This window comes from Ochotona curzoniae, unplaced genomic scaffold, assembly GCF_017591425.1.
Source record: "Ochotona curzoniae isolate NIBS_2020 unplaced genomic scaffold, NIBS_Ocur_1.0 scaffold_2476, whole genome shotgun sequence".
Taxonomy (NCBI): Eukaryota; Metazoa; Chordata; class Mammalia; order Lagomorpha; family Ochotonidae; genus Ochotona; species Ochotona curzoniae.
Window position 1 is genome coordinate 14,552,257 of NW_024467095.1, and position 17,978 is coordinate 14,570,234.

Here is a 17,978-nt window from a genome sequence, read left to right on the forward strand (position 1 = left end):
ACAGTTCCCTGTTTCCACTTACTAAAAGTGCTAGCTGTGCAAAGCTATGTAAAACAGGATGTTTTGTTCAATCTTGAGGAAGCTAAGCAACCCAGCCAGAGGGAAGTTATCTTTTGTTTTCTTTCCATATATTTGTGAAGGGATCGTCCGTCATGATCTCCCACCAGCTGGCCTCTTGAGAAATGTTGCAATCAGGAAATGTTGCTGATAGTCACTTCCTTAGCAACCACAGCCGCAGCTGCTCTTCACCCTTTCTGTCTAACCCTTACACTTGTATGTTGGACAGAACTATTCCCATGCATGCCACAGTCAAAGAATATTTAAGTGCTATTTCCAACGACAGAAAAAAGCCACAATATGTTCCAAACAAATTCAAACACACCATCCCATAGAGAAGGTCCTCTGCTTTCATGATTGAAAGGTAAAGACCTTCAAAGCCTGAGCTGTTTCCTAAATCCTGGTGTGTCATCCCAGCACTCCACCCAGTCGTCTTTCGCACAGACGACTTTACTTTCCTTGGCCGAATCAACTTCTGTCACATTTACAATTGCCTCCTGGCTTTTTATTTCTATATAAAGTTGAGCAAAGGAGCCACACAATCTTGGCACTCTGTGTTTTGAGGCCTAAGCTTCAATGTTTAAAATTTTTCTCCAGCATTTTACGACGAACAAGTTCGAGCATCTAATAGAGACGAAAGATCTTTAAAGTGCATGAACTGTAGGCCCGCCACTGAGACACTACCGCTGAGTGCTCTAATTTTTATTAACATCTTGCAGCAGTAAGGTGCATTTGTTATAATGAACAAACAAGTATTGGTATGCTGCTGTTACATAGCAACAGCTGACATAAAGGTTCATTTTTTATATTACACGGTCCTATTGGTTTTGATAAATGTGTAATGTTATAAGTACATTATCAAACAAGGTAATTATACTGCCCTAAAACCCCCTGTGCTACACTTACTCAGAGACAAGGACTGTAAGAATGGTTCATCACTGATAAGAAAAAAAAAGCAGAGAGCATGCTCCCCTCTGCTTGCAGCATGTATTTATCTAGTGATCACCCGTCTAGTATCTATTTACTTATGTTCCTCTCATTTGTGAATATATGTGTGCACCTGCCACATTATTGAGTTTTAATATTTATTTCTGCATTTTAGATATACCAGATATGTGTTTTGCAAATATTTTCGCTTATTCTGTGGCTTTCCTCACTTTTTGCCTAAATGCTTTACTTACTAAGTGGTAGATACTCAAATACCTATAATTCCCAATAGTCTAAGAGCTCTGAAAAGGCAGAACTAAAGTGTCTAATGTAGACATGCTTAGCAGCAAAAACAATTTTTGATACACTCAAAAACACAATACACATTATTGGACTGATGGTTTTAACAAATGGATGAATAGGGCCCAGTGTAGTAGCCTAATGGCTAAAGTCCTTGCCTTAGATGTGCCAGGATCCCATGCGGGTGCCAGTTCTAATCCCAGTTGCTCCACTTCCCATCCAACTCCCAGCCTGTGACTTGGGGAAGCAGTCATGAATGACCCAAAGCCTTGGGACCCTGCACCCAAGAGGGAAACCCAAAAGAAGCTCCTGGCTCCTGGCTTCAGATCAGCTCAGCTCTGGCTATTGTGGCCGCTCGGGGAGTGAACTAGAAGACAGAAGATCTTCCTTTCTGTATCTACTTCTCTCTGTATGTCTTTCTTTCCAGTCAAAATAAATGGATGCATAATTACATGAAAGGGCCAAAGAGAAGTTAATACCAGGCAGAGAGCAGAAGTCAGCACCAGAGGGTCAGGTCACATGCTTTGGAGATACGTATTAATGTCACATTTGTGAGGGTTAGCATCACAGAGGTAGGAGTGGCCAGCCTCCTCCATGTGGCACAGAGAGGGGAGACACAGGTGAAGGATGCTGTGAAGACTCAGTAAAAGCCAATTCTCAGGTTAGTTTTTTGTTGCTTTATATTTCTTTGGCTCTGAAGAGTACAGGGCAGGGAGTAGGGGTGATGGTGAGTTTTAGAACTGTTATCCATCTGCTGCATCAAGGACCAATTCCTTGATCTCTGTTCTTTTCCTGACAGCCAACATCACCACCTCGTCTGACTGAAGGGCGTCTTTGTTGGAACAGTTTCACCACTGAAAGAATTCTAGGGCTCCATCCTGGTTTAAGTCATTTGCTTCTGTTCCTTGCTTTCTCCACATAATTCCAGAGGCTGTAAGCTGACCTGTTTTGACATTATGAAATTCCTCCTACTCTGGGCTCTCTTGAACCTGCCTGGTGAGTGTACACACATTGATTCCTTTAATCCTGGGGAAAGCATGACAAACGGACCATGAGAGAAGATGCTGTCAGATGTGGGATTGGGTCTCTGTCCCTCCCCACTGTCACTGTCTCTGCCATGTGACACTGCCTACCCAACTTACCTCAGCTTGATTTTATGCGTCCTTTGTGGGGACATGTGGACATGGGCACCCCAATACATGAAGAGCAGAGACCAGACTGCTGACCTCTCTGGAACCGGACTGGTGGTGGCGTAAGGGGATGAAAAGCAGGGTGGGGACTGAAACCAACTGTCCAACTTATGGTCACAATTACATGTGGAAGAGTTGGACAGTTTCTGGCACACTTCCTGGTTTTCAAATAGAAACCTTAAAGTTATATCCATAAATGCTTCCTTACAACTTTTTATGTTAACCCTCTACAATTTTAGGAAATCTGTTCCTTAAATACAACATAAATCCAACCTTGTCCCACAGCTGCTTCCCTCTTCTGCTCACTATAGCCCAAGCCAATGTCTCCTCCTTGGACTATCAACTGAATCTCCTAACAGGCTGTATTTTGTCTGTACCTGTACATGTCACAAGTATCCATGAGAAAATGTCATTGCTCTTCTACACAAAATCCTGAAGTGATACCACATTCAGAAGACAAACCCAAGTTCTCCCCATTTCAGAAACTTCTTGACCGTGTGTTCGGTCCCCTTTTCTGCTCTATCCTCGACTCGCTCCACATCAGTGGCACTGGCCTCTGAGATGTTCCTTACTCAGGTCTTAAAACTGCTACTACAAAATTTTTTTCTGCATAGAATACCTTATCCCCAATAACTGATCATTCAACTCCTTCATTTTACCTCATTGTTCAACATTGCCCATAAAGTCCACTCTGACCAATGATTTATCACTGTGCAATACGTACATGTTCGACAAACACATGCATGCACAGACTTTCACCTGTGCACACATGTGCACAACCCACACATGTAGAAACACATATAAGTGTCTTTCTTTTCCTGAATCGCAGGTTCTTTTTCTGGTAGCTCTAATCACCATCTAACATACTATGTCATTTTCTTCTTGTTATCTCCACTCATTGGGATGTGTGAGAGCAAGGATATCTGATTTGTTCACTACATAATTCCCTAAAACAGAGCATGACATGTACTGCGTATTCTTTATTTGTTGAGTGAATGAATAACTTCCCTTATTTGGTCATTTTTATAATGGCATTTATATTATTCCGCTTCCTGTTGTTGCTAGGAGAAAGTCATGACTTCTTAAAACATCTTAAAGATTTTTATTTTAAAAATGAGTAGATTTACCGTACTATGCACAGCATTATGAAAGGTATTTAAGAAAGCTCGTATTTTAAAGACTATTTGTTGAAAAACATTAAAGGAGAACCATCATTTGTAGAAGTAGCATGAATTAAATCCTTTTTACAGATTTAATTTGCAGATAAAAGAACTAGAGAAGTGTGAGGGAGCCTGAACTCTATGAAGATATCAGAAATTACTGGTTCTAGTGATTGAAAAAGCTCAGAATGTCATGGCTGTGCCTTTCTTTCCAGCTGCCATTGCCTTTAATCCAGACTACACAGCTGACTTTACTCCACCCTACTTAGTCTACTTGAGGTCTGAATACCTGCCCTGCACTGGAGTCCTGATCCACCCACTTTGGGTGCTCACATCAGCACACTGCAACCTACCGTGAGTAATAAACCCCCACACTACTCTGCCCTTCAAGCTCCTAGGTGGGACACAGACTTGATGCCAGCCTGCCGTCGTCTCCCGGTTAAAGAAGGTTGAGAATAATTTTGTGGGACACCCAGTGGCACAGAAACTGTCTTTTGGGAGGCTAGTAAAATGCCCTAGAGATGGAGATGCTGTCTACATACATTCCTCTGAACATTCATATCATTCCAGGAAGCTCCAAGTGATGCTGGGGGTTACAATCCCAGCAGACAGACAAGAAAAGCATGTACAAGTTGTTGGCTACGAGAAGATGATTCATCATCCATACTTCTCAATCTCTTCTATCGAGCATGACCTACTGTTAATCAAACTGAAAAAATTCATTGAACCCAATAACTATGTGAAAATAGTCAACCTGCCATCCAAAACTGCCCCTGTGGATACCACATGCACTGTCTCCACCTGGGCCTACAACATATGTGATTCATGTGAGTTCAAAACATTCCAGGAAGGCTGAGTCAGGAGTGGGCTCAAACCCAGACACCGGGATATGTGTGCAGAAGTCTCAAGGGCCACCTTCACAACCCTGGCAAGTGCCTGCCCCCCATGCTCCATTCCAAATCTTACTATTTTGCCAACTACTAATGGCACAGTATTTTTAAATGAATATTCTTTTTGTATCTAATATTTGAAAAGCTAGGTTAGATATCTCCAAATATTTTCAAACTCTAAGACTTCCATGTTAAAAGTATCACACCATACTTCCAAGTAATTTGTTTCATTTAATCACACTCCTCATGTAAACGTATGACTTGCAAGAACTGAATGGCTTGCACAAGAGAACAGACACTGGTATCATCAGAAACCGTTAACTGATCATCTCTCGTTTGCTGCTGATCCTGTCGGTTCTTACTTCTCTCCCTGTGTGATCTCTTTTCCTATGTTGAAGTTATGTTGGGAAAAAAATGGAAGGAAGGTGAGAATCAGTTTCTACAAGAACTCATAGCTCTCAAAGACATTTAGTGTCTTTTTTTTCCTCTAGCAAAGGAGCCTGACTCACTACAAAACGTGAACATTTCTGTTATCACCAAATCAGAGTGTCGCAGTACCTATAAAGCTTACAGGATCACAGAAGGCATGCTGTGTATTGGCATTGTGCCAGGAAGGAGACAGCCTTGCAAGGTAACATGCAGTCTTGGACTTCCTTGTTTTATTCTTTGTATCTTCTGACAGAAAGATAAGTCACTTTCTGATTTCTTGACAGGAAGTCTCAGCTGCCCCCGCAGTCTGCAATGGGGTACTTCAGGGAATCCTGTCTTATGCAGATGGATGTGTGTTGAGAGCTGATGTTGGCATCTATACCGAGATCTTTAACTACGTGACCTGGATTAGAAACACAATCCGGAACAACTGAGCTCCCATAGCAGAAACTCTGGGCCTTGTGACAATCTGCCTTCAAGCTCAGTCTAAAATTAAACTGCATTGGGCCATGAGTACATGTCTCATTGTGTTGGTGAGAGTGGTGGTTACACATGCCCATACGGAACAGCTCTTCTTCCCTTACAAGTGGAGGCAAGAAACTCAAACTCAGCCCAGTCCACCAGGCAGACCTCCAGGGAGCTGTCAGATCAGGTGCTCCCAGGACTCCAGCCAGAGAGAAGCTGGCTGTGGTTGTGCCAAGATGCCAGCAGGGGGCTCTGCGTCGGCTTCCTGCCACCAACGCTGGATTCTTTGGCACCTCTTGTCTGGATCTCTTGGAGATAATTTTTGCAAGCAGAGGTTGCTTCCTGGAGAAAGGTTGAGCATCTTGGTCTCCACCTGTCCCGAGGACTCAGGCCTCGTCATCATGTCATCTGGAGCTGGGCAGGTGTTTCTCACAATATCCAAAGCAACTTGAAGAAGACCTACGCCTGTGATTAATGGCATGTTCCATCTTAAGATGATAGCGAAAAGAGATGGAGATGGGACAAAGGAGAATCTCTGTGGTGGATGTGGGAGCAGCTTCTCCACCATGCCACTTCTCCCTGGTGGGTTAGGGAAGGATAAAGAGCAGGTGCAGTCCCAGGTCAACACGTACGACGTGATATTTCATTTCTGGTCTCTGCTCATCTATTTGATGAAGTGATTCAAGAGGCCTCATAGTTCCTAATGGGCAGCTGCAAGGATTGAGATTTAGAATTTATAGCTGGAGTGAAAGCAAAGCAGAACTCTAAGGAGATAAATTCCAAACCTTCAAAGTCTGGGGTGAGGGATGGCATGATGAGCTGGACTGCCCTTCACCTCTTCACCTGTTTCACCTAGGAGCTTCCTTATTCCAACGCTCCTGACAATGATTCACCTTTGATTCCCCTGACCCCTTTCCGCCAGCCACCTGCTTGCCTCCAGAACCCATGACCCTCCCACCCTTTCTGAGTAACCACTACCGGCCCACCTATTAGGAACATCTAATGCTCGCCCTCAGGGGGACTATGCAGTCCAGCTGTGATTTCCTCAAACTCCAATCTGTCTCAAACTGCTCTGAATTTGTATGCCGCAGATAAAAATTGGGCATGAAGGGTGTGTGCCTGAAATCATTGCGGGGCAGAAGGGTAAAGGTGTGAAGTTGACGCTGAAGAGGATTTTTATGGACTCTAACTTTATGTCGTATGTACGTGTGTGTGTGAGAAAGAGAGAGACAGAGACAGAGAGACAGACAGAAAGAGACACAGAGACAGCAATGGAGGTTTGGAAAATTAGAGCCAGACTCAAACCACAGGCAAACAGAAAAATAAAGTGACTTTAAATTACAGAGATGTCAGGAAGTGGTCAGTTTCAACCAAAACGCATCCAGTTGTTGTTTAGCAACTCTCTAATTCAGAGCTTCTGTTTTCTCAGCCCAGACACAGCTAGAAAAGAAATTCCTGCTTCAACAGCAGAAAGACGTGAGATGATGAATGTCTGAGGTTTATGTTTCATGGAAAGGCCATCTTTTTTTTTTTTTTTTAACAACACACTATGTCTTAGGAAAGGAACATGGACAAGGAAGGCAACCCTGAATGTGTCCTGTCCAGTCCCAGGCTCTCGGCTCCTAGCTGTCTCGTGAGGGCCCTGCCTCACCCTAAGGACAATGCCCTGGCCGGTTAGATTGAGAGATGAAGGATCCAGGGTCTTCTCAGTTTACAGACTTCTCATCCTGTCTTCCTTCTACCCTCGCTTAGCTCTAATCCTTGAGTGAGATTGGGATCAGAGTCTCCAGCACTCCTGTTTCCTCCTGCTTCTCAGGGTCAGTGTGTCCCCAGCTCAGCCTTCTCTAGGCTTGGCTGGGCTCCTCATCCCAGACCAAGGTAAGCCGCTTGTTTCCAGGTGGCTGCCTAGAGGCTGACCTTTTCTACCAGGTCCAGAACTGGGGGTTGTGCCTGTCTGTATAGAATGTTTGACTTCTCCCTCTGCTGCATCTCAGTAGCAGCAAGCAATCATAGCCGGATCCTTAGCAGCTTTAATGAACCCAGCAGGTAGCACAATAACCATGCATGCACTGAACGTGTGCTCTGTAAGTGAATAGCCCAGGATCTACCCACTCTGTGGACAGGTAGGGGCCTGTGTGTATTTTGGGAGACCCTTAAAGCAGGCATTCTGTTAGGTAGTAGAGAACGGTATCCTGGGTGTTAGATGAGACCAGATGTGTCATTCGTGACAAAGAATCACTGCGGACATAGAGTGAAATCTTTGTGCCTTCCCTAAGAAGCAGCCAACAAATGACACCAACACTTCAATTGGGACAAACCATGGTGGAAAGGCTTGACCCCCACATCCGGTGTCTTGTAAGTGTCCGTGGCCTAAAACAATTGAAATGGTGCTGGCTTGGAGGATGGGCCCCATGTTCGGTGTTAGCTCTGCCACTACTTGATGGGTGATGAAACTACCCATGCTGCTGCATACTGCTCCTATTTCTCTTTTAAAATGGGATAGAGATTGGAGAAAATTACATGAACCTAAAATCTCTTTCTACTCTACTGGCGTTCTCATACTCCTTTTGTGCCTTTACTACTTACCTAATACCAATGTGCTAGCAAGCGGAAGGACAGGCTGTACCTCTGGTTCCATCTCTATGATTTCCCCGAAAGGCAACTCAAGACAGCATCCCCCAAAACAAAAACGTTGTTTCTTCCTCATTTCCTCCCTCTCTTCTCCTTAAGTCCTCTCCTCTAGGATCCTCCAACTCACGGGAGTACATCCATGCTGCCCCAGACTTGCCCGCCTGCCAGGTTGGCTAAGCTTGTTTACCTCTATGTGTCCTTCCAGGGATTAGTCACAAAGACTCCTCCGAGAGATGGAAATCACAGCCCTCCCCAAATCCCCTCCCAACAGCTTCTCTCCTCCCTGCTCAGCTCTGGAGGCTGAAAAGCTAGATTTACATGCAGGCCCATCACCAGCTGGAGTCTCAGTTCTATCCACAGGCAAAACGGGCTCGTGAAAATTGGGCTGGACATCTATGTCAGAGAGAGAATGTTCACAAAGGACACCCAAGGACACATGTTGGTGGTGGGGAATTAGAAGGAAGATGGGGAGACACAGAGCTTAGAGAAAGGGAAAGAGATGGAGAACTGAACAACATCTCAGATTTGCAGTTTCCATTGGTCAGACCCCAGCATGGATGTAGAACAGAAAACCTGAATCATGCGTACCTGAGAACTTTATTGTGGGACTCTCTCGAAAAGAATGAAAGGCACATGTGCTGGACCCTCTCTAGACACTTCTCACCTGCAGTGTTATGTAAGTGGCACCACTCTGAGCCCAGAGGATAATCAGATCCCAGGAACCCCAGCCAGTCCCTCCCCCGTGGCATGGTGCCTGGCCCAAGTAGAGAGACATATAAGCCCAGAGCTTCCAATCATGCATCCACACGTGAAGCTGCAGGTCCCAGGAGCCATGACCTGTGCCCTGCTCTTCGTGCTGTCCCTAGTTCTGGCCCTGGCAGCCCCATCCCAAGGCCATGGCCTTGGCCCCAAGTCCCGCTTGCGCTATTCCAGGTTCTTAGGGCCTTCCAATGTCATTTTGCTGCGCTGGGACTTTGATCTTGAGACTGAGATCATCACCTTTGAGCTCCAGGTCCGGACAACTGGCTGGGTGGGCTTAGGTGTCACAAACCGCTACACGTTTGTGGGCAGTGACCTGGTGGTTGGAGGAGTCCTGCCCGATGGCCATGTCTACTTCTCGGTAAGTCTGAGGGTGATGCTCTTCCAGGGATGAGAGCCTCGGCTGGGTTGATGATGTTTTATTAGACACAGCCCATCCCATATTTCTAAGAAGACACCCCTTGGTAGCATGCTTTGTCCCAGGAGGAAATGACATAATAACAAAAGCCTGTATTCTCTCCTTTAGTGTCCTGGAAGAGCACCAGGTATAACTAGTTTCTCAAAGCTTTATCGTTTGGGTCTCCTGGCTCTTACTCTTTGATCTCTCTTGTGCCCTAGGATCAGCACCTGGTGGATGAAGACACCCTTCAGGAAGATGGGAGCCAGGATGCTGAGCTGCAGGGACTCAAGGAAGATGGGGTCTATACCACTTTGCGCTTCTCCAGGCCCTTCCGGTCCTGTGACCCTCATGACCAAGACATTACGGTAAAAGAAGGAAGGGTGACAAACATTCCGTCAAAGGAAGCTTTTTCTTTTAGAGGAAGTAGGTCACCTCCATGAGGCAGCCAATCACCTTACCACAGCTGCTTCATCCACAAAACCTTCCCACATTCTGCCCCAAGAGTGCCATCCCATAGCAACCCACAATCCATTTGCAGGTGTACCACCCATTAACTTGGCGCTCACTCCCAGCCTCTTCTCTTCTCTCCTACTGAAGAATATCACATGATTTCACTGACCTCTAGGTTAGTGGGATTTCAGAGTTTAATCCAACCCTATCCCATCACAGATGCAGGTGTAAGCATAGAGAACATAATGAGCTGAAACAAGACCTGCCCAATACTACGAGCAAGTAGCTGTGAGGGGCAGGATCAGAACAGACTAATTCTAATTCCAGGGCTGAGACGTTCTATATCACTCACTCTGTGTGGCCAAAAGTGAGTGGCTGGCACAGCTCGCTGGGTGTAAGAATGAAGTTCTGCCCCTGGGATAACAGCACTTCTATGTTCCTGATACCCCAGGTTGATACCGTGAGGGTACTGGCTGCCTATGGCCTGGATGACACACTGAAATTGGATCAGGAACGCATTTTTGTCAAGTCCATCTTCCTGCTGCAAATATTCCACCCTGACGATCTGAAAGTCCCCGAGGACACCATCATTCATGACTTGGAGATCGTGGATGTAAGATTTCTCAACCCTACCCCACCAACTCCAGCTCCCTATCCATTTCCCCTTTCAGCCAAGACCCTTCTGTTTTCACCTGATAGCGAGCATGCTTCTTGTTATGCTATTGGATAACACTCAAGTCCCGTGAGGCTACTCTAACTCAGAACCTCTTTTTATGGCTTGTCCCTTCCTGCTTCTTTGGAGCCTCACTCAATTTTGGTCCACCCTACTCCAGTTCCTCATTCCAGAAGATGACACCACCTATGCCTGCACCTTTCTTCCTCTTCCCATCGTCAGCAAGAAACATCACATCTACAAGGTAGAGTGAACCACATGGGGAATGGTGTCAAAGAGAGGGGAAAATGCTAGAACAGAGCAGTGGATGCGGTTGACCAGAATAGAATGATGTTTGGGAAATGACTGGCAGGAAGTAATTGGGAAGTGACTGGAAAAGGAACAAGTGGCAATTACAGAAATTCCAGAGTGGGAAACCACAACTTGAAGTGACCTTATGTATTTATTTGGGAGGTAGAAACAGAAACAGAGAAATATCTTTAAATGCTGGTTCTCTCCTCAAATGCCTGCAATAGTTGGCTCTGAGCCAACCTGAAGCTGGGAGCTGGAAACTCAGTCCAGATCCCAGATATGGGTGGCAGGGACTCAAATATCTAAGTCATCACTTGCACCTGCCTTCCAGGCACAAGAGACTGGAGTTGGTAGTGCAGCCGGGAATCAGATCTCAACACTTCTGTATAGGATACAGACATGTCAAGCTGCGCCTTAATTTCGATGTCAAATGTTCATTGAGGCATTATTTCCATCAAGCCTCTCTTGTAGCCAACGTTTTAATAAGTTACTGATTAATAAATATTTGCAAGAGACAGAATCCAGGCCCAAGACTAGTCCCAGAATTGTGGACTCTTGGCTCAGGAGAAGTTAAATGCAGGAAGGAGATGTCAGAATGTCGGCAGTCTGGCTACTGTGAACTCAACGCTTGGTCACCTCACTGCACATTTGAGAATTTTTTCTTCTCAATTATATAAATGAATCACATTAGAGTGAGTGGCGAATGTGTCAAAGCCATTTTTTGCTTTAGAAAGAAACTCCAGGAAGGCGTGTCTCCCCGATGAGACAGGGTGAACTGACTGAGGTCGCCCAGGAGGACAGTTAGGAGTCTGGGAGAGTCCCTCGTGGGAGCCTCAGTGGCTGCCTGTGCTTGGCAGGAGGAGGTCTAAAGCAACAGGAGTTACAAGAGTCAAACTGAGTTGGTGACATTAATAGTCTAGGAAGAAAATGAAGAAAATGAAAGGGAGATATAGAAGAGTGGGAAATGACCACAGTTTTAGTGGGGGAATATGTTTTATTTAAAGAGGATAAAAGCGATAAGAATATCTTGACCACACTTTACCCTCCTTCCTTCGCCCAGTTTGAACCCAAGCTGACACCCCACAATGAGACCGTGGTGCATCACATCCTGCTATACGCCTGTGGCAATGCCAGTGTGCTCCCCACTGGCATCAACGACTGCTACGGGGCAGATCCTGCCTTTTCCCTCTGCTCACAGGTCATCGCTGGCTGGGCTGTCGGGGGCACTGTGAGTTCTGTGATGGGAAGATGCATGGCTAAGGGAGTGCATGTAGGGCAAAAGGGATTTTCAGGTTGGTGGGAGACCAGGGTAGAGAGCGTGTCGAATGTGTGATGAGACCTAGAAAAGGAGGTCTAGACTTCTCACGCTAACAAATCTCCCTCCCTCCAACAGAGTTACCAGTTTCCAGATGATGTGGGCATCTCTATTGGAACTCCCTTGGATCCTCAGTGGATTCGACTGGAGATTCACTACAGCAACTTTCGTAATCTTCCCGGTAAGCATTTTTCTTGGCCTGGATGATTCCTATAGTAATCAGGGGTGTGAGACGAGATGCCACACTGGCTGCTGGTCACAGCCCACCTCATCATTGTGACCAATCCCCTGTCTTCTATCATTGCTCCTGTTACACCAGGTTTGTATGACTCTTCAGGGATCCGTGTGTACTACACCTCTCAGTTGCGCAAATACGACGTGGGAGTCCTCCAGCTGGGATTCTTCACCTTCCCCATCCACTTCATACCCCCAGGAGCAGAATCATTCATGTCCTATGGGCTGTGTAAAACAGAGAAATTTGAAGAGGTAAAGCTGGGAGCACACCCTCCTCGAAGCTCCTTGCTCCCCATCATAGGGCCAAGTGACCCTAAAGTCACACAGCCTGGATCCCAGAGTTGGAGAATAGCCTGATGTTCAGAAAAACATCGGTGTGAGTCATGCAGAAAAGAAAATAAGTCAAGGGTCTGTGGAAAGAGGAGATGAACAGGAGAAAGGGTCAGAAGAATTCAGTATGAATTAAGGAGCTGAGCATCATCCATAGAGGAAGGTGTCAAACCACAAGGAAGGGAAATTATGGAACAGGTCAAGATCAAATTCTTAACCAAGCGGTGTGTCCTTTTCCTGTTACAGATGAATCGGGCCCCAGTGCCGGACATACAGGTATATGCCTACCTGCTCCATACCCACTTGGCTGGGCGAGCTCTGCAGGCTGTGCAATACAGGTGAAAGAAGACTTTGGCTTTGCTTTCTGCATGTGGGAATAAATTATAGAAAGAGCTACTTATTCAGCATCACTAGGACATGTTGGTTGAGAATAAGGAAGAGCTAGAACTATTCCTAAAGGACATTAGACTTCAGAAGAGGGGATTTGGGGGGTTTATTTTTGTGGTTGCTGCAGCGTCATACGATGACCCATACTGTGCCACTCTTGGTGGACCCTCCTGGCCTCATCTTCTCATCTTTGTCTTTTCCACTGTTTCTCTCCAGAAATGGAACACAACTCCGAACAATTTGTAAAGATGATTCCTATGACTTCAATCTGCAGGAGACTCGAGATTTACCAGCTCGATTGGAGATTAAGCCGGTGGGAACCTGAGGGAAGCAGGACTAGAGTGGAAGAAAAGGCGGGGTCTGAGCTCATTGTCACCAACCAAGGGTGTTCCAGGATTGTACCAATTCCTCTGTGTCTTATTATCAGTCTTCATTTACCATGAACAGGGTGATGAATTGCTGGTTGAATGTCACTATGAAACCCTGGACCGTGACTCCATCACTTTTGTAAGTAACTCTCTTGTCATTATTATGACCTTGACCATGGTCAGCAAAGTCAGCCCCACTCTGGCTTTGGCTGCCATGTGATTCTGAATCCAGTTGAATTCAGTTGAAAACTCTTCTTTACTTAAGTGGTATAACTACTTACCCACTCACACATGCTCTGTTCACACTCTGGCCCTGCTTCAGGGATTCCCTGCATTTACTTTCAATGATTTACCAAGACCATAGAAAGACAGTATATTATAGTGACTAGGATCATGGAGTTGAGACTCCATTTAGTAGCTTTCCAACATTAGACAACTTTACATCTGTTTCCTACTTCATGAGAAAATGAACACTCTTTCCTATCTCACAAACACGTTGTGAGGCTTGGTGAACACATGAAAAACAGTCATTTTCAGATTTGTCGTAGATGCTGACTTAGAAGTAATTCTTGTTGCCATGCCAACCAGGAACTCTGTGTGTCTGTGGAATACAAAAGTTATTGCATGCTATTAAGGAAGAAAATAGACACACCTATGAAAATGATGCAGCATAGAAAGTGTATACACTGTAAAGGAAGACTGAGGATAATGAATTAGGGAAATTCACAGGAAAACAAAAACATAATCTCCCACTGCAGTGAGCTGAATATCTGATATAGGGAAGGGAGTTATGCTTTAGACATACAGAGTTGAGTTCTGAAGTAAGCAGAGCCTGAAAAAAGCCACAGAAGGGACAAGCAAGGGTTAGATGTGAAGTAAAATGAGCTTGGTTTAGAGTTCAAGAATGGGAAAAGGTGTCTGAAGGAATGGAATTGACATGAAGATGGTGCCACTGGAAAGCCTCTTTGAAGTAGAAGTGATGCTATCTTACCTGTCCTTGGGAGAGCTGGATCGAACACTTTCCCCCGTGAAAGATCTATCAGGTAAATACATGGAATGAATGAGTGGGTTGGAACTTGCTATAAATACAATCAAAGAAGGTGGCTAGTGATCATGGACTGTTGTTAATGGATAGCAGCCTCTGGCAATTACAAAACAAACAGAAGACAGAATAGAAGCTGTGTTGTTGGCAAATAGCCTGGCAACTCTGTGAAGAACAGAGTGCAATCGGGAGGGATAGGGATTGATACTGGTCGGGGAGACAGAGTCCTAACCAAACCAGAATGGCAGAGGGAATGCAGAGGACAGGGATTATATAGGGAAGATTTCTTGGACAATAATTATGATAATTGTCCACTTGTTGGAAATAGAGGAAAACTCAACAGTACGGTAATCAGCAGTGAGTTGGCTCCATATAAAGGAGAGAGGGAAAAGCCCTTCCAGATAGAACAACTACTTAAACTACTTCTGTCCACCCTTTTCTTCTCTCTTGTATGTCTTTGTATTTTCCTTCTATACTAGTCTTTCCATTTTTTTCTCCTTTTCTCCAGGGAGGTCCTAGCACTATTAATGAGATGTGCCTCATCTTCCTCTTCTACTATCCCCGAAATAACATCTCCAGCTGCCACGGGTATCCTGACATCATCTCCGTAGCCCATGAGCTGGGGGAGGAGGTGTCTGAGTGAGTCATCGTGAAGGACAAAGCCCTGAAGTGTGTATGGGAGGGACCCTGGCATTGCAGGAATTGGGGGAGAGGTGTCAAAGGAGACCCGTCCACTAATGCCCGGGCTGATTAGCCAGGATTGCTCAGTGGACAGCCTCATCAGCTCCTGAACTCTTCACTCCTGTCCTTGTCAGTGTCCCACTCTCCAGGACCCTCTTGTGACTCTTGGGAGAGTACTGATGTGGTTCCCAAAGAAAATTACCTGTGTGGATTGCACTGCTTTCATGTGAAATTTCAAGGCACTTAACAGCTTCCCTGCAATCACTCCATGAACCTTTCTGGGCCCCATAACCTCCAGATTAAGAATCACTTCCTTCAAAAGCCAGAAAATTATACATATATAAACATATCAGAATTATTATATATTATTATAATATATGTATACATATATATATAGGAATTATTCTCTGAGAGTTTAAACGATTTTTTTTATGTCAAGCTGATGGTGGTGCTCTCATCAAGCTGTAAGACTTGCCCCATGGCTAATGCTGCATAGAAATGAGGCTTACACAAATGAGGGTACTTTCTGCACGTTTGTTCAAAGTTCCAATCAACCCTAAATGACTGTCTTCTGCTGCCCTGATCTCACCATCCTCTGCAGTCCCATGGAGGGCATGATGGCCATGAGCAGTGTTGAGTGGACCCCCGAGAACATTAAGAAGGCCGAGAAAGCCTGCAAGGAGGCCCAGCAGACTGTGTTAATCAAGACTATTGATGTGAGTGTCTCAGGCAATGCCACTCTATAAGGCAAGGCTCCCTGCAAAGCACCTCCTGCTCCATGAGGAAACACACAGATAGAAATGAGGTCCAGGCAGCAATGACGAGAAACAAGCTCTGTGTGTCTAACCTACAGAGAATGACACACTTCTATGGCCCTAAGGGATGCATTTACATAAGAAGACTTCAAGGAATTTCTGAAAAAAAAAATGGAATTAAAGCATGTGTGTGGTCTTGGGCAAGAGCTGGAAGAGTGGACAATTAACTGACCTAATGACAATGAGAAAGATACCCACCAAAGAAGGAAGAGCTGAGAAAGCAGATAGACAGTTCTTGGCTGCTCTGGACTGTGAATGTGAATTAATCACATCACATCACAGGTGGCTGGTGAGCTCTGTCAGGATTCTGGAAGGTTAATGAAGGTTGGATAGGAAAGGCAATAGGCAGGCTTCCAACTTTATCTGTTCTTTTGCAGGAGCTTGTAGAAAACACCACAGGCTGGATTCCAGACATCATTCCCACTCCTCGGGGACCCTGCTTAGAATCTTCAGGAGGCAAAGTGGAGCCCCAGGACAAGACCCCTGCCGACTCCAGAGCTGCACCAATGCCCCTGTCCAGCTCCACTGCTGCTTCCCTCAGGTGCCTTCCCCTGACAGCCCTCTTATGCATGCAGGGTGCCCTCTCAAGGATCCTAGGCACTCTGCAGACTGGCTTCTGATTCTGTTTTATAAGGGTGATTCCCAGGGCCCTTCATCTCAGCCCTCCCCTTATCGCCAAAGCCAGGAATTCCCCCTATATTAGCTCACATAGTTCCCCAGCTGTCTCTTCCCATTACCTAGGTCATGAACCTATAGAATTGACAAAATCCACAACAGGAAGAAAAATAGTAAATTTACAGTAACAAAGAGTTAAATAACATGTTACAGAGTGACCAATGTGTAGCTAAAGTGATGAAAAAGAAAATAAAAGACTTTCATGAAGAAACTGATGCTAGTGCATGATCCATGTGGCACTGAAGAAATCAATAAGAGAAAGAAGGAAAAAACTGTTGTGAAGCAATGACAATAGGAACAAAAATATCAAAACTCATGAAATGTAGCCAGAACACTATTGAAAGGACATTTATAAACATCAGGTCCTTATAAACATTTGAAATGTCTCAAAGATGATCTAATGGTGCTCCTCAAGCATTTATTAAAGAAAGAATAATTGAACAGGAAGCATGAAATCATATTAATTGCAGCAAAAATAAATGGAATTGAAGCTAAAAAAAAAAACCTACAAGTTGCAACGCGGGAGGGCCATTTTTAAGATGCTAAGAAAAATGAATGTTTAGCCATACCAGCATAGAACAGCATGAGAGAGGAACAAATTAAAGTTAGAGATGAGAAGTAAATGACTCCAAGTCTCTGCCCTTTATGTGGGTCATGATTCAGTTGTTACAGGCAACGATATAGTCTAATCCTTTGTTGTCTATGTATATTAAGAAGTTTCATTGAGGGTCTACTTTTAGACCCTCATAGTAGGGTCTACTATGCATAGTAGAGTTGCATTCTGTTGATTTTCTTTGATTCCTGGTACTCTGTTCTTCATTACATCCTTTGTTTGTGAGATTACATGTGTGTGCTTACTTACCTTTATTTTCTGTTTTGTATTTTCAATGGGAGTTGTCCTATATTAGAGTGAACATATGATACTTGTCCTTTGGGGATTGGCTCATTTCACTGAGTGCAATGGTGTCCAATTCGAACCATTTTGTTGCAAATGGTAAGATTTTTATTAAGGTTTTATATTTGTTTTATTTTAGGAAGATCAAGCAGGAAAATAAAATAATAATTTAAATATTTAAACCAAAATGTGAATTATGGAACAGTGAAAAACACCAAAATATTTTATTTTTCAGTTCCTCAGTTTAAGTGAGAATTATTGCCATAGATTTTACATGACTTGTGATACAGATCAACAAATAGTCCAACATTTATCTCATTTGTTGATAAGACATAAATGAGTGAAAATGCAGCCACAAGCGGAGCAGCCGAGGCCCTGACAGACTTCCTGGTCACATCTCAGTGCTGAGGACAGACTCAACTGACTTTGAAAAAGCACTATGAATCTTAAATGTCTCATTTAGGCGTGAGAAAAGCCAGACCTCAGCAAGCACTCCTGGCACCTTCATTCATGGGTCACCACCAAATTACAGTCCTCTTCTAAAGAACATTATGAATCACCAAAATGTTTCATCTTATCATACAAGCTGGAAAAAATATTTTCCATATAAAATG

At 44.5% G+C, this 17,978-nt stretch overlaps 2 protein-coding genes across 2 annotated transcripts; both read left to right on the forward strand.

The window, feature by feature from the left end:
* The first annotated feature begins 1,808 nt into the window (after positions 1-1,808).
* On the forward strand, positions 1,809-5,471 carry PRSS58 (serine protease 58). Its single transcript, XM_041002448.1, has 6 exons — positions 1,809-1,945; positions 2,084-2,280; positions 3,850-3,988; positions 4,205-4,461; positions 5,016-5,155; positions 5,238-5,471. Exons 2-6 carry the CDS (start codon positions 2,241-2,243, stop codon positions 5,385-5,387), a joined length of 726 nt encoding a protein of 241 aa, XP_040858382.1. The 5' UTR covers positions 1,809-1,945; positions 2,084-2,240; the 3' UTR covers positions 5,388-5,471.
* Positions 5,472-8,881: 3,410 nt separating this feature from the next.
* Positions 8,882-16,566, forward strand: LOC121170971 (putative DBH-like monooxygenase protein 2). Its single transcript, XM_041002453.1, has 13 exons — positions 8,882-9,169; positions 9,427-9,573; positions 10,110-10,271; positions 10,492-10,575; positions 11,683-11,850; positions 12,016-12,118; positions 12,257-12,423; positions 12,748-12,839; positions 13,105-13,201; positions 13,336-13,395; positions 14,807-14,937; positions 15,581-15,695; positions 16,172-16,566. The coding sequence occupies exons 1-13, from the start codon at positions 8,882-8,884 to the stop codon at positions 16,412-16,414; spliced, it is 1,857 nt and encodes a 618-aa protein (XP_040858387.1). The 3' UTR covers positions 16,415-16,566.
* Positions 16,567-17,978: the final 1,412 nt, after the last annotated feature.

Bases quoted from the DNA above. Each gene is read 5' to 3' on its own strand.
- PRSS58 (XM_041002448.1), top strand. From the start codon at position 2,241: ATGAAATTCCTCCTACTCTGGGCTCTCTTGAACCTGCCTG. The intron at 2,281-3,849 runs GTGAGTGTACAC...CTTTCTTTCCAG, and splicing joins GGCTCTCTTGAACCTGCCTG to CTGCCATTGCCTTTAATCCA. The intron at 4,462-5,015 runs GTGAGTTCAAAA...TTTTTCCTCTAG, and splicing joins CTACAACATATGTGATTCAT to CAAAGGAGCCTGACTCACTA.
- LOC121170971 (XM_041002453.1), top strand. From the start codon at position 8,882: ATGACCTGTGCCCTGCTCTTCGTGCTGTCCCTAGTTCTGGCCCTGGCA. The intron at 12,840-13,104 runs GTGAAAGAAGAC...GTTTCTCTCCAG, and splicing joins CTGCAGGCTGTGCAATACAG to AAATGGAACACAACTCCGAA. The intron at 14,938-15,580 runs GTGAGTCATCGT...CATCCTCTGCAG, and splicing joins CTGGGGGAGGAGGTGTCTGA to TCCCATGGAGGGCATGATGG.